The following is a 13,425-nucleotide window of genomic DNA, read 5'->3' on the forward strand; positions in this document are numbered from 1 at the left end:
AAATCAATATCTAATCAAGCTCATAGTCTATAGAAAGATGGACGACATTGCATTGTCTCGCTTCTGCGCAGTGAAAATAAAAATAATGCGGTTAAAATATACCAGATAGCAAACAAACGCTTTTGTCATGTGCTTCATAGAGGGGAGCTTCAATATCAGCTCAACCAATTTCACAAGCCCTCATTATAAACATTAAATTAATTGGGGATTTTTTAATTATTTAATTCGGCTAAATTTATGCACTGCACTGGATTTTCATTCTATGGCTCAACAAGCCAACAGGAGACTCTACTCATTGAGGCTGTGAGTTAAGCAGGCTGCTGTTGGTAGCCACATCAACCATAGCAAGGGCAATATCATATGCTCCCTTGGATCTACACGTTTAATACTAATGTGAGAGGCTTTGGTTATTGAGTAAAGAAAACGTTAACTGCAGAGAGAATGGGGAGAGCAGGAGTCCCAATCAGTTTTTATTGCTAACTGAGACACTGCTTATTCAGGACTCCATTATAATTGTCCACCTCATGTAAGCCTGGTCCTGCTCAGGGTTTCTTCCTGATAAAATGAGTTATTTTCCCCTTCTGCTATCTTTGCTTATTCAAGAGTCAGGCTCCAATGGCCAGGATATGATCCCAACTGCAGCAGACACTATATAAATAGCACAATGGAACCAAATTACAGAAAGGAGACATCACAACACCCATCTTTAGAAGTTTATTTCTGATATCATCATCAAAATTTTTACAAAACATTTTCTGACAATAATATACTCAAAGAAGAGCCATGTTTTTGCGCTTGTACCGGGTCTCCACAAAAATGCTTCAGGTCTGAATACAGTAAAAAGAACAAAAATAAGAAAAAAAAAGAAACGGAAAAAAAGAAAAGAAAAACCAACAACAAACCAGCTACCAAAGAAAACAATGCAGCGCATATTTACACCCTACAGAAACTGAAGTCGCTCTGCAGGAAAATGATGAGGCGGAGACAGCGGGTTCCCCTGGATTTGTATGAAGAGCGCTTTTTCAAACACAATAATTCGACTTGAATCTGCAAGGAAACAAAGGCTAATTCTGATCATCGTTCTACCTGTTTGCCCCTCTCGCAGCACGCTGCAGTGAGCCGTGGGACCAGAATTTAAATAAAAGCCTCCTTTGTTCCGCGCTCACTTTAAATGTAATTAGGGGGACATGGCACGGTCTTTGTCAGGTGGGCAAAAAAGTCTGTTTGCCTGACAGAGGTTAATGATCGGGAATTCTTTTTTCCGTGTCCCCTCTGACATGAGCTATGGCACAAAAACAGTCGGGACAATGTCGGTCAAAAGGTTAAAGACTTCCTGCTAATGCAGAACAGCATGGAACAATAACAATCAATGGGGACGGCGCTGGCCTGAACATCAGTAATGGCGAAGACGGTTCTGAGGAAGTGGAGGAGTAGGTGCTGCTTTAGATACACGCACGCACACACAAACACACACAAGCCGTCTGGGTGCATGCGGGGATCGCTAACTCGCTAGCAATGCCTCCAATCTGTCTTATATGCATGGCACTGAATCAAAAAAAATGACTCAGGTTTCATCTTGAGGCGGTAGATGGAAAGCAGGAGTTTTTACAAAAAAATATTTATTTATTCAGCCCAGAGCCCTGAAACCATGTGTGCACTCTATATGCTGACTCTCAGGAGTCATGACGACGCTCCATAAGCCCTGGTGCTGCCTGCAGGAGAGACACAGATGTATAGTGCGGCAGAGGGGAAGAAAATGTGTGACTCCACGTCTGGCTGGGAATTAATATTTCAAATCTATTTATCAGGTAATGGATTAGAACCTACTGAGGCGTCGCAGATGGCCCCTGGGTGGACAGGAATGGATGTGCACGTTGAAAGCTGGAGATAATTTCTGAAGCGTTTCTTCAGCAACCCATGTTGTCTTTAATTTTCTTTCTTTTTAGAGGACGCTATTCAACGCGGCGTGCTCAGCAGATTATCGGCACAAATGATTCCGTTTCAGGCAAAGTGTTGAAGCATGTGGCGCTCAGGCATGCATGCGGGTTCACTAGAGTTACAGCATGGATGTGCGTAGAAGCGTGGCACACACATGTGCAGAGCCTTTATTTCTTTCTTTCTAGTGGCATTTTTACAGTGACAGTAAATGTTCAGGAACAGCTCAAGGTTTTGGTCTTACAAAACCGTCGTCCCTCAGCATCAGCAGCATTTTTCCTCACTGTAGGATTTGTATTATGCTCTCACAAAAAAAAGAGTTAAAGTTTACACTGCAATTCTTCAGACCTCTAAACACCCCACCTCGAGCAAAAGAAAGAAAAAAATATAATTATTCCCACTGTGGTGGGAGATGGGTAGGCGGTGGGGGTGGGGGTGGTGAACAAAACCATAAACAACCAAGAAGACGAAATAAAGCCTGCTGGCCAACAGACAGCCGTGGTTCTGCTCAAACATGCATCATTTGCATGCAGCCAGCGTCTTTTGAGCTGCTAACCAAAAACAATAAATTAATTAAATTAATAAAACGGACACAAGCCTAAACATTTACTGGCAGCTCGATTGTAACTTTCCACTGAACATTTCAGATCCTATTAGGGAGGTTGGTCACAATTGATCAACTGCTTGTTAGTCGCTGATTTAATTGTGAGCACAGATTTTATTAGCATCTTTCTAATTAAACATGAAGGGCAAAGAAGCTTTGATCATTATGTTTAGACTGAATTAAATCATTATCACCGCTCTGAAAACTGAAGTAATTACTACGAAGCCAGTGTTGAGCTTTGACGGCAAACTATCAAAGTATTGTGCGGCATGAGCGCTCAATACGAGCACACTTCTTACTGATGTTGGAAGGATTTTGGGATGAAACCAGCACTGGAGCCAGATCTGTGTTCAATCAATCACTAGCTTAAACTCTTCAATGCTACATCAAAAGCTTGCCAATAAACATCCAACAAGAGAAACTAATGACTGCGAGTGAAGAGAAACCACAGTACTTGAAAAGACAAGGTTCTAATTAAAACAAAGACGTGATACCGTCGGGTTGTTTCTCAATGCTCAGTTCGCCGGCGCCGTCTTGTGAACTTCTGGAGCACATACTTGGACTTACATACTTTGAAGTGCCATCTTTCCACAACTGCTGCATTGCCACTGACTGAGGTGAAGAGCATTGTGGGATATCTATTCGTCCCAAGTCCAAAAAAGTCATGTCAATTAAAATGGGTGGAGCATGGGTGTACTTGGCAGGTTGCAAATTTAGATTTGGAATCATTACCCAGGCAGCAATTGACGACGTTTCATAAGAGGAGGCAAAGACTGAGAGATAATAAAGTCTTTCTCCACCTCCCTGAGCAATTGGAGGTAATATTTTGGGTGGAGCCTCATTTGCTCATTGTTCCTTGTATCACTTTATCTGCTTTCCAGAGTGGACGGAGTAACTAGCGATAGCGTGTGGCTCCCAGAGTAGATGCAAGTCTCCTGAACATAAGGCAGCAACTTGTGAGCGAACAGCAAAGCCAACAAATCAAACACGTGTGAGAATTCTATACTAAATTGGGAGGGACATGAATCGGGCAGGCGTTAGTCAGCTAACGAGAGACGAATTGAAGAAGTAGCTCCCGCGCAGCTCAGATTCGGGTGTGGTTCGTACGCTCCTCCCTACGTGGGCACGCTTTCTCAAAATATCAGCATGCGGACAGAAATAGAACATCATTAAGCAGGTTCACCCGAGTCACCAAGAGGCGGACATGAAATTCAGGCCAAGGAGACAGCGGGGGAGTGATACAGAGCAAGGCAAGACAATACATGGATAGAGTTGAGAAAGCTCCCATTATAAAGACATTGGCACAGCTGCTATTACAAAATAAACTCCACCAGCACTATTAAGCGACCGTACTGAGAGATTCAACTGCTTTTTATGCATTGTCCTGTACATAAGGGGGTGGACCCCTTTTAAGTCTTGAAACCACGACCACTTTTGGGTCACTTGTTGTTCCGGGGCTGGTTTTGAGTAAAACGTTTAACAAAAGAAAAAAAAGAAAATGGCACATCAAATCAAAACATCTTTCACAAGTTGGTGAAGAGAGAGAGAGAGAGAGAGAGAGAGAGAGAGAGAGAGAGAGAGATGAGAGAGAGAGAGAGAGAGAGAGAGGAGAGAGAGAGAGAGAGAGAGAGACATAATTAAACACTCCCACAAGCGGACATCGAAATGGCTGGTATTTAAACTTTTCAAACAAGAAGTGAACTGGAATGTAAATAACACACGGTATGGCCACCTCTTGTCCAAAGAAAGACCAGAAAATAGTGATCTTCATGAGGTTTGTGCATCATAGCAACAAGGACTCCTGATCTTCCCTTAATGGTGTGAGGGAGGAACCTCAGTTACGTGTGTGTGTGTGTGTGTGATGGTGGAGTCGTGACGGGAGCAGATAGAAAAATATTTATCATCGACACATCAGGAGCTTTTAAGCCGGAAATTTCTTTGCCAAGTTGCACTGGCAACCGATTCCCAGTGGACAGTGAATAAGGCTCCTCTTCCATTCACAAGTGGTTTGTGTTCCAGAAGAAGTGAAGTTCATATTTTTTTTAAAGATTCACTATTTACACGATAAATAAGTTCTATTCGTTTCTGTCCTTTATATAATTCCTTGACATCATCTTTGCACAGATCAAAAACTGTCTTTTATTCTCCAATCCGAAATACTACTAATAATAATAATTAAAAAAAAAACCCTCCTGGTTCTTCACCTTTGTGGTTATGCCCCCCTTCCGCTGGAAACTTTGGCCCCCTTTGCAGTTTTGCCAACCAGTTGCGCTGCCGGAGTCCCCAACGGGTCACCTCAAGGGGACGGTCTGTCCGCTGACACGTGGGGAAACAACCGTGCCGCTCGGATTACGCTGGAGATTATGTCTGTATCTGTCGCTCTCATCGTAACTCAGTGAGTAGCGGCGTGTGACGCCGTTGCCGAAGGGATAACCAGTCCAATAAAGTCTGGAGACACGCTTTCCCGAGGTGGGTGGGGGGGACAGATGTCGGGCAATCTTCCAAGTGTAGCCAAGAGGGTCGCGCGCAGGTCAAACACAAGTCAACGTGCCCTCACTGAGCACTCTTTTGGGGTGGGCGGGGGGGAAAGGACCACATGGCTGTCAAGTGCTGTGCCAAGCCAGCAAGACGGTGCTGTCCAATTTGTCCAGCGTAATGGAAATCAAACGTTAACTCAACGGTGTTTCGAACGATGGACTGGGGCAGTCAGAGTGGTTGGACCTTCAATAATGTGGACCTTGTGATTTTTTTTTCTTTTTTAAATAATATTTACAATACTTTTGCGTTCAAATGTAGCCATTTGATCACATAAGCCCCCGTCTTTAAAGCGTAGTTGATCACTCAGCTCGAATGCGAGGCGGCAGGCTTCAGTTTAGGGCCTTTGTATGCAAGCAGAACATCTCCTCTGCTCTTCTGTGTTCTACACTGATGAGCAATGAGGAAAACAATTAAATGTGAAAGGGGGAGGTGGCAAAATGCACCAATCGCTTGCTGATCTACAGAAGCAAGCCCACAACACGTGTTCCCACCAGGTGATTTGGCAGTGAGTGTGACTATGTTTGGAGAGGCTATTTTCTAGAGTGGCGAGTTAAAAATACCCTCAGCTAAAGATGCCCCGTGTGCATTAACAGAAATGGAAATCATTCTTTGGTTTGACATGCAAGCAGGAGACTGTGTTTCTGAGGAAATAAGCCAAGAAAGGAGATGTGAATATGCTTTCATGAATAACTACAGATGTTTTTCTTTTTTTCCTATCTTCTAATGATGCCCAGCTCAGTCTCATTTACATTTAATGTTACCAATCTCACGCTTCTCTTATCTTTTTGGTTCTTCCATTTCTCCTGACTCAGCATGTGCTGGGGATGAGCACCAGATTTGAAAGAAAGGATATAATTATTGCCACATTAGCGTGAGTCAGTCACGGGGACCTTCCCGTGAGGTGCTCCGGGCAAAAGGAATCAAATGGTCCTTAGTGATGTGTCAAATCTTTTTTTTTGTACTGTAGTTAGCATTTGCGTGTTGTGAAAACAAGGTCACATTGACTAACCAGCTCTGCTGCCCCTTCAGTCCAATGCTATTGTTATTCTGAGGCCCGCGCACCACTTTGACCACCTAGTCGGGGGCCTGCTAGCGTCCAAATTTGAGCGTACCAGTGCGCTCAGGGGGAGGGTAAGGTCCGCCACTGGGTCCTTCAATAGGTGGTCTGAGCGGAGGTGGTGGAGAACGAGGCCCCGGCATGGCAGTGCCTATGCTGGTGCCTGGAGGCACGGCGGGCAGCGCGATTGTCTGTATAGTTCCCCTGTCGCACGGTCCCAGGTCCTCCAGCCCCTCCAGGCTCTGCGGAGGTCCCTCGTAGCCCATGTTGAGCCGCAGCGGCTGATGGGCCTGGCAGTAGTCTACAATAGGCTGTTCATAGCGGTAGAAGGTCAGCGCACCCAACTGGTGAGGAACCTGTTCGTAGATGGGGGTGAAAAGGGGGGTGCATGGAGGAAGAGTCGGTGGAGAGAGATGATGAGCATGAGGGAAGGAAAGGAGAGAAGAAAAGAGGAGAAAGACGGCATCAGAAAACAGCATCTTTTTGACACAAAAGAGAACATTCATTTGTTATTGCAACACAAGGAAGCTTTAAAAATCCACGAAAATAAATGATCCAGATGTGCAAATATAATTTTGAGCTTATCCTGCTTTCATTTTCTTGTGAGGAAAATGAACAAATGAACAAAAACCTTTGCAAACATCTGCACAGCATCTGCAGTCCGCTCTGATATTTTGAATTTCTTCCCCTTAAACACCCTAAAATTTCAAAGAATTTCTCAATGCGGTACAACTCTTCTGTGTGCCTGTGTGTCTCTGAGCCTCTGAGGCTGTTCGTCTGGCAGCTGACTGCGCGTAATCAGCTTCACACGGTTACCACCTGAGCCCCCCCAGCTACCTAAAAATCCATTTAACTTCACCCAAAAAAAACCCCAAACACAAAAAAAGAACTTGTGCAAGTAGTGACCTTCACACACATGAACTGCCCAAAAAGTCAGAAGATATTTAGCAATGTGAATAGTTAAACTTTAATATTAAAAAAGAAACAGGTCGCCACTGCTTTGGTCTCATGGTGAACATTCCAACTTCACATCTGCTGATGGTTCTGCTGTTGCGCTCCCTTTCCCCGAAACATGAAGCTAAACCAAACCAGCTAAAGCTAAAACAACAGGTGAGACATTTGCGTCCCTTAACTTGATGCCACACAGCTAATCATTTTTAAAACGGGAGGCTAATCGTGGAATTTCTGAGAGCGGCTGACCTGGATTAAAACTTCACAGCGTGGAGAGGTGAGAGATCATCGGATCGGTACACACGAGTGATGAGTAACACTCGCCGCAGGAGCTGCGGTAAGATGCCAGCGCTGACAGCGCCAATAATACAGCCTCTAACTCTCATCCGGCCAGGTGCTACAACCCCACTGACCTTCTTTCACAGGCTTGACACATTTATTATTTCACCATCTCATTCAGTGATGGTAACCAGATCTTCAGATGGCCAAAATTACTTCACGTACTGCTAACTGCTCCTCCACTATTATGTCTCGAGTCATTTTGAGGGAGAAAATGCAGCGTTAGCGTGAAGCCATCTCTGGATGCAGTTAGATCAGTTGTTTTCTTTAAGAAATGGTGTTTGTAGCCTTGATTTTTGTTATTGCACAGTTACAGTCTTGCATGCATGCAAAAAGCTGCTGGATGCATGCTACTATCAGGCTCTGGGCTTTCAGAAATTCCCCTTTCGGCTCTTGGACTAGCTTGTTTATATTAATGCAGCTAGCTCCAGAGCAACCACCTTCATTTTCCTTTTCCCCCATACCTTGTTCTCCCTCAAATGGACTCCATTAAGTGAGGCTGACTCATTACATTATAGGCACTCAGTGGATTACTTCCCTCATTTTCCTTTCAGTTAAAACCCCTCACCAAGACTGCGCCACTCCACCTCCACCTCCACCTCCACCTCCACCTCCTGTGCTTTCACGCTACCATCACCGCTATGCAGCAGCACCCAGGACACCCCGCCCAGGCCCAACAAGCAACATTAAGGGAGATTCTGTCAAATCTGCAGGACTCCAATCTGCGGCGTGAGTCTTTTCTTTGCGCAAAGCTGCACAGCTGCGAAGCCACTTTATAGAAGAATAAAAAGAAAAGATTTAACATCGGCCTGACAGGTTGATGCCGCAACTTTCAAGATGAAATGTAGAAGTATTACACTGTAGATGGGTTCTGGGCTGTTGCGCCGTCACGACATTAGTTTCCATTAACAAAGGTTTCTATTGATATCCACCAGCCACCCATAATGGCAAGGCATAGGTAGCTCATTAAGAATGCATTAAGCCTCTCTTTGTGTCCCTCAGTGTTAAATATTTATTAATTCCTCACGTTGCAATTGGCCCTTCTTCCACCCTTCCTCTCCATCTTCACCGATGCTTATCGTTACGGACACTACTTAGGAAACCATTTGGGAAGGACGGGCTTTATGGACTTGACTATAACAATTCCGAAGGGGTGATCTTCCGCAGATGGTATCTCCTGTCTGACCTATGGCCACACAGAGGCAACAGTGTCGGTCCTTGAATACTGAGCGTCCACCTTGACAGAAGACAAACTGTGCGTTGATTATTTTCTTCCCCAGTCAGCCAGAAGGCGATGCGCCAAGATCCTCCCGATTTCCCAATTTAGCTCCTTATACAGCAGAAACATGATGAAAATATCAGATGATAGGGTCCATATTAGCGTAGCTTGTTGTCTACCCAGGGGCAGCGTAGGTCTTTAAACACTCTTTTGCTTCAGACTTCCAAATACAGATAAGTGGGCTTTCTAACTGGTTAAAATCTGTGGCTTTCCAGATGTTTTGCCAAAGGCACCTAATTAACACATCCTGCTCTGAATGGGCATCTAATCAATGTGACAATATGAAGTTATATGTCCAATGAAGCGTCTTTTTCATGCCTCATTTCAGCTACTCTTGTGCGTTATTGCTGTAAGTGCACAGACGCTATTGCAGTGGGGGTTTTTTTTCGTGTTTTTTTTTGACAATAGAGCTGCAGATATGAGAAGTTTCCAATTATAACGGGCAAATATTTTCACTGTGAATAAAAAAGGAGTCCTTTCAAGCGCACAGGTGCACACACAGGTCGCACCGCACACGGCTGTTAGTCCGATGCAAACAGGTTCAGAGTTTATTTGGATAAAGATTTTTTAAAAAAACCTCCCTGATCCCTGAGCTCCATCACTTCTTCATGTCACGGACTCTTGGCTATTACAAATTCCTTCGTGCACTTCAGCGGAGAGAGGCCAGCTCTTGTTGCAGTCATACATTTATCTTCAGTTAACTAAAATGCTCAGAAACTAACTAATTCCCGATGTGAAGCCAAGCGGGCACACATGAGCAAACACAACACACTCTGATTTTCAAAAGGAAACCACTGGATCCTTAAATCTATTCTAGTAGGAGTCTCAGATGCTACAGCGTCACCACCAAATTCACACGTTTCTTAAATTTCACTTAAAAAGAAAAGAAAGCAATCAGAAAGTAGAAAAGGCAACACCTTAATTAATTTCCCGACTTCTACAACAATTTCACATTGTCAAAAAAGCCACATCTCTAAACTTCAGTGCAACAGCTATCCGGGCCCTCTTAGGATTTGTGTCTTTTTGCCTTCATGCTTTCATGAGCAACTAAGGAGACAGCAACTGTGCCACAGGCTCACAATGCTAATGCCTTTCTGGGGTTTAGGGGCACTACGGTGCCCGCTGAAACCTCCGCCAAAAATTCTGATCATCTCTAGCTGCTGTATTGACAAGCACTTGGAACAATAAAAGAAGTGCTGTAACAGACTCCATGAATGTGGCCTTATATTCCTATTTTCCCGCAGCATTATGTAGAACAATATCAAAAAGGGCACTCATAATTTATGCCTCTTGACGAGAACACTGCTGCTTAAAAACATAAAAAAGACCTTTTCTTTCTCCTCTATGGTGTATTTCGCTGCCAAATCTCTATTTTAAAATGTCCCAGAGTTCAGCATTGTTACAAAACTCCACGAATAAACCTCCACCTCTTAAGCATTACACATTTATCTGTTTCCACCCACTCTGTCATTTTCTTTATCATTATGATCTTCCCCTGACTCACGTCACGTCTTGTCTTTTGAGACTGCAAAGTGAGCAGTTGCAGTGATTTGGGCAAATTTCAACTAATGAATTAAAAGCGTGATCAAAACTGCCCCAAAATGTGACAGTTAATTGGGCGTTCTTCAAGTGGAAGCAGTGAGTAATGCAGGAAAATGTTGCTGCTCATTCCCAGATGGAGTAGTGCAAATAATGGCTGGTAAGTTGGAACGTTGCTGGGTGATGTTGACTCTAAAGATTAACCCCGTTAACACATCCAGGATTTGGTTCAAACAAGACTCTCACCTGACTGATCTGACCACAGAGACCTTTTTTTAGCCTCCAAAACACAATTTCATTGTGTAATGTTTCTGGAATAGGCAGGCAGCTACTCTGAGCACAACAAATCTCTGCCGAATTGAGTTCAATTGTGTTTGAATATTTGCATATATATTTGTATATATATGCAATGCGTATATATTTCCTGGTGTCTTCACCACTAATGTTCCCTCACATCCTCTGTAAGGCAAGTCAGAGGCTCCACTTTGAAGGGACAACAGTTTATTTTCCAACTCACCCCAAATTTTCTCGATAGGGTCGAGTCCTGGGTTTTGAGGAGGCCACTCCCTCATTTTCCGTGTTCCAGCAGATTCCTCAACAAAACAGTCTCATCCTCATCATAAGCTAAGTCCCGTAGGTGTGTTACAGTGTACATGTCATTAGAATTTTAGAATTCCTAAACATCAACACATCTTAAATGTCAGCGCCTGTCTTTGGAACACATCCATGGATCGCCTGAAGAAAAGTCCAATCGATTGACATCACTTAATACAAACAACCAAACACACAGTGAGGAGCTCAGGGTTGATTTCCTTCTTCATGCTGAAAGAAGGCGACTGAGGCTGTCCAGGATTCTTCCTGGAAAATAATTTGGAGTGTTGTCCAAATTGGGAGGAGAGCCTGAGGCAGGCTCTGAACACATTGCAAGGGCTCATACCTCCCATCTTGTTATGGAGCACTTCTACATTCCTGAGGACTCTGGATTTATAATGTGTTCCATTTGTACTACCCGAGACACGCCCCAAAGTCAGATTACCTACTTACATTTTCAAGTATTCTCAAGTATCGAATTCAGAACTTGACTTATGTAGAAGCTGCTGTATTATTGGTGTAATTTATAATTTGTGGTACATCACAGGCTGTGCTAACAAGGGCTGACAAGGGCTATATAACGACAGGTGCGAGAATAGCTCCAACTCCTGATGATGGAAAGATGGAATGCAGCATGAAACGGATTGAAACTGATGAAAGCTTATTCAAAATTCCAGTCTAGTCTTTCCATTTGCTTTTGTGTGATGTGCTTGAAGCAAAAGGGAAGTCATTTAAATATGGCAAAAGAAAAAAGCTAACTGCTAATTTGGGTAATAGCTAATTTAGCAAAGTTGCTCTCCAACCTAAATTGAAAACATCTACAAAAGGGAAAAGGTTGGAATTTAACAGTTGGAATCAAAGACGACTTTGTTTGGTACCGAACAGAGCACTAGAGTAAACATTAATGCGTATAAATATGCACATATGGTGTAGAACCTATATTAACAGGGGATGCTGTGTTTGTATTCATCGGCAGAACGTGTTTTGAAGAGCTTGTATACAGAAAATCGTAAACCCACATATTAAGTTGACAGCCCTCAATTAGATGAAACTATAACAATGTGCCCCGGGCTAACCCAGCATGCATATTGATGCGTTTGCTTGTCTATGTGGCCGCCTGACTCTCCCCATGTGGCTGTCTTTCAGCCGCGTGCAGCTGCAGAGCGCCGAGGATGTTGGCGCAGATGTTGCTGGGTGAGCTTCGGTGACAGCACCCACCACTCAGGTTTTCAACAGAGCAGAGTGCATGGACGTGACTGCGGGGGCGTGAAGCTAAGCCTCACCAGTTTGTTTACAGACAGCGCATCCCGGGAGGGTGACTTCCCTGCTGCAGGCGTACGGGCTCAGAACCGGCATATACAGCCCTGCACATCTGTTGAAATGTTAACATCTGTGGATATGAACATAATCAAAAGGTGAGTGGAAGGATGTTGATGCGTAGAATTTCCTTGCAACGGTCTCTTGGGAGCTTATGTACTCAGGAATCAATTTAGCGGGTAATGGAACAACACACGTTCGAACCGTCAAATTGTGGTTTCTTTAATTGTTCCTGTTCTATATCGCTCTATAATGAGCTAAAGCTTCTACAAAACTAAAATACGGAAGAGATTTCCTGTTTTGTAGGCAGATAGCGAAGGGAGAGCTGAGCTGGGGTCAGCCATGTTTTGTGCTGCTTTAATGGCTGATACATAAGGGGAAATATAAACGCTCCCAATGACCCATCAAACAAAATTGCCCTGTTACGTGTGCTAGCATGCGTAGAGCTCCACATGGAGCGACGGTAAATCCACAAACTGTATAAATTAAATGTAAATTAGACTTCTCTATGTTTGTTATTAGGAGTATTTGCTGTTCCTGAAGAGGTCGCAGGTCAGAGCACTGTTTTTTGATATGATCATTACGTCACATGAATGGTCACAACAAATGAGAAATATATGGAATCTCCTTTACTTAAACTTGCTTTTATTTTATTTATTTATTTTTATAACAACAACAGTCCACATTAATGACTCTACTGACATTTTCTAATGTGTCCACACAACTCAGATTTCAGGCTCAGGGTTTGGGTGCAATATGGTGAATGAAGGTTTAACCATCCTGAGTTTAGGTTTAAACATGACCACTTCAAGCCTTAAAGGACATTTTGAGACACAAACGTAAATATATCTTTGTCATGGCCTAAAGCCACGCCTTAATGAATAACATGACCTCTTGTGTTGTTCTTGGGCAGATCCTGGAAGAGTTGCCAGATTATTGCAGGGTTAGCATAGCAACCATTGACACTTTGGGTTCCTGTTAAATTCCAATGATTAACTTAACTGTTGGTTATGGCACACGAGTAAACACAAACACTCCATGTCAAAAAGAAATCATGTTACCTTCATTTGACTTTTGGAAAAGGTCTCATTCACTCTTATGGAGAGCAGTTTGGGCACAAGACAAACACTAAAGAGGCTGTTAAGGCAGTTAAAACTGTTCCAGGATGCCAGTGGAGTATTTTTAGAGCCATAAAGTTAACTTCTGCGCCAGCATATACAACCTTGACAGTCCCTCGTGCTGCTCCGTGTGAAAATGAGACCACGTGTCCACATT

The 13,425-nt window shown here is 43.5% G+C and overlaps 1 protein-coding gene across 2 annotated transcripts in view; it reads right to left on the minus strand.

Moving 5' to 3' along the window:
* Nucleotides 1–4,608: 4,608 nt before the first annotated feature.
* The window catches only part of LOC130517141 (leucine-rich repeat transmembrane neuronal protein 4), a 78,669-nt gene continuing 69,852 nt past the window's right edge, over nucleotides 4,609–13,425 (minus strand). The window contains exon 3 of one of the 2 annotated variants that reach the window (XM_057018797.1): nucleotides 4,609–6,490. In XM_057018797.1, coding sequence (XP_056874777.1) covers nucleotides 6,167–6,490 — 324 coding nt within the window. In that variant the 3' untranslated portion in view covers nucleotides 4,609–6,166. The remainder of the gene's footprint in view (nucleotides 6,491–13,425) is intronic. The other variant, XR_008947645.1, reaches the window with a different exon arrangement.

Source organism: Takifugu flavidus, chromosome 20, assembly GCF_003711565.1.
Source record: "Takifugu flavidus isolate HTHZ2018 chromosome 20, ASM371156v2, whole genome shotgun sequence".
NCBI classification, from domain to species: Eukaryota; Metazoa; Chordata; class Actinopteri; order Tetraodontiformes; family Tetraodontidae; genus Takifugu; species Takifugu flavidus.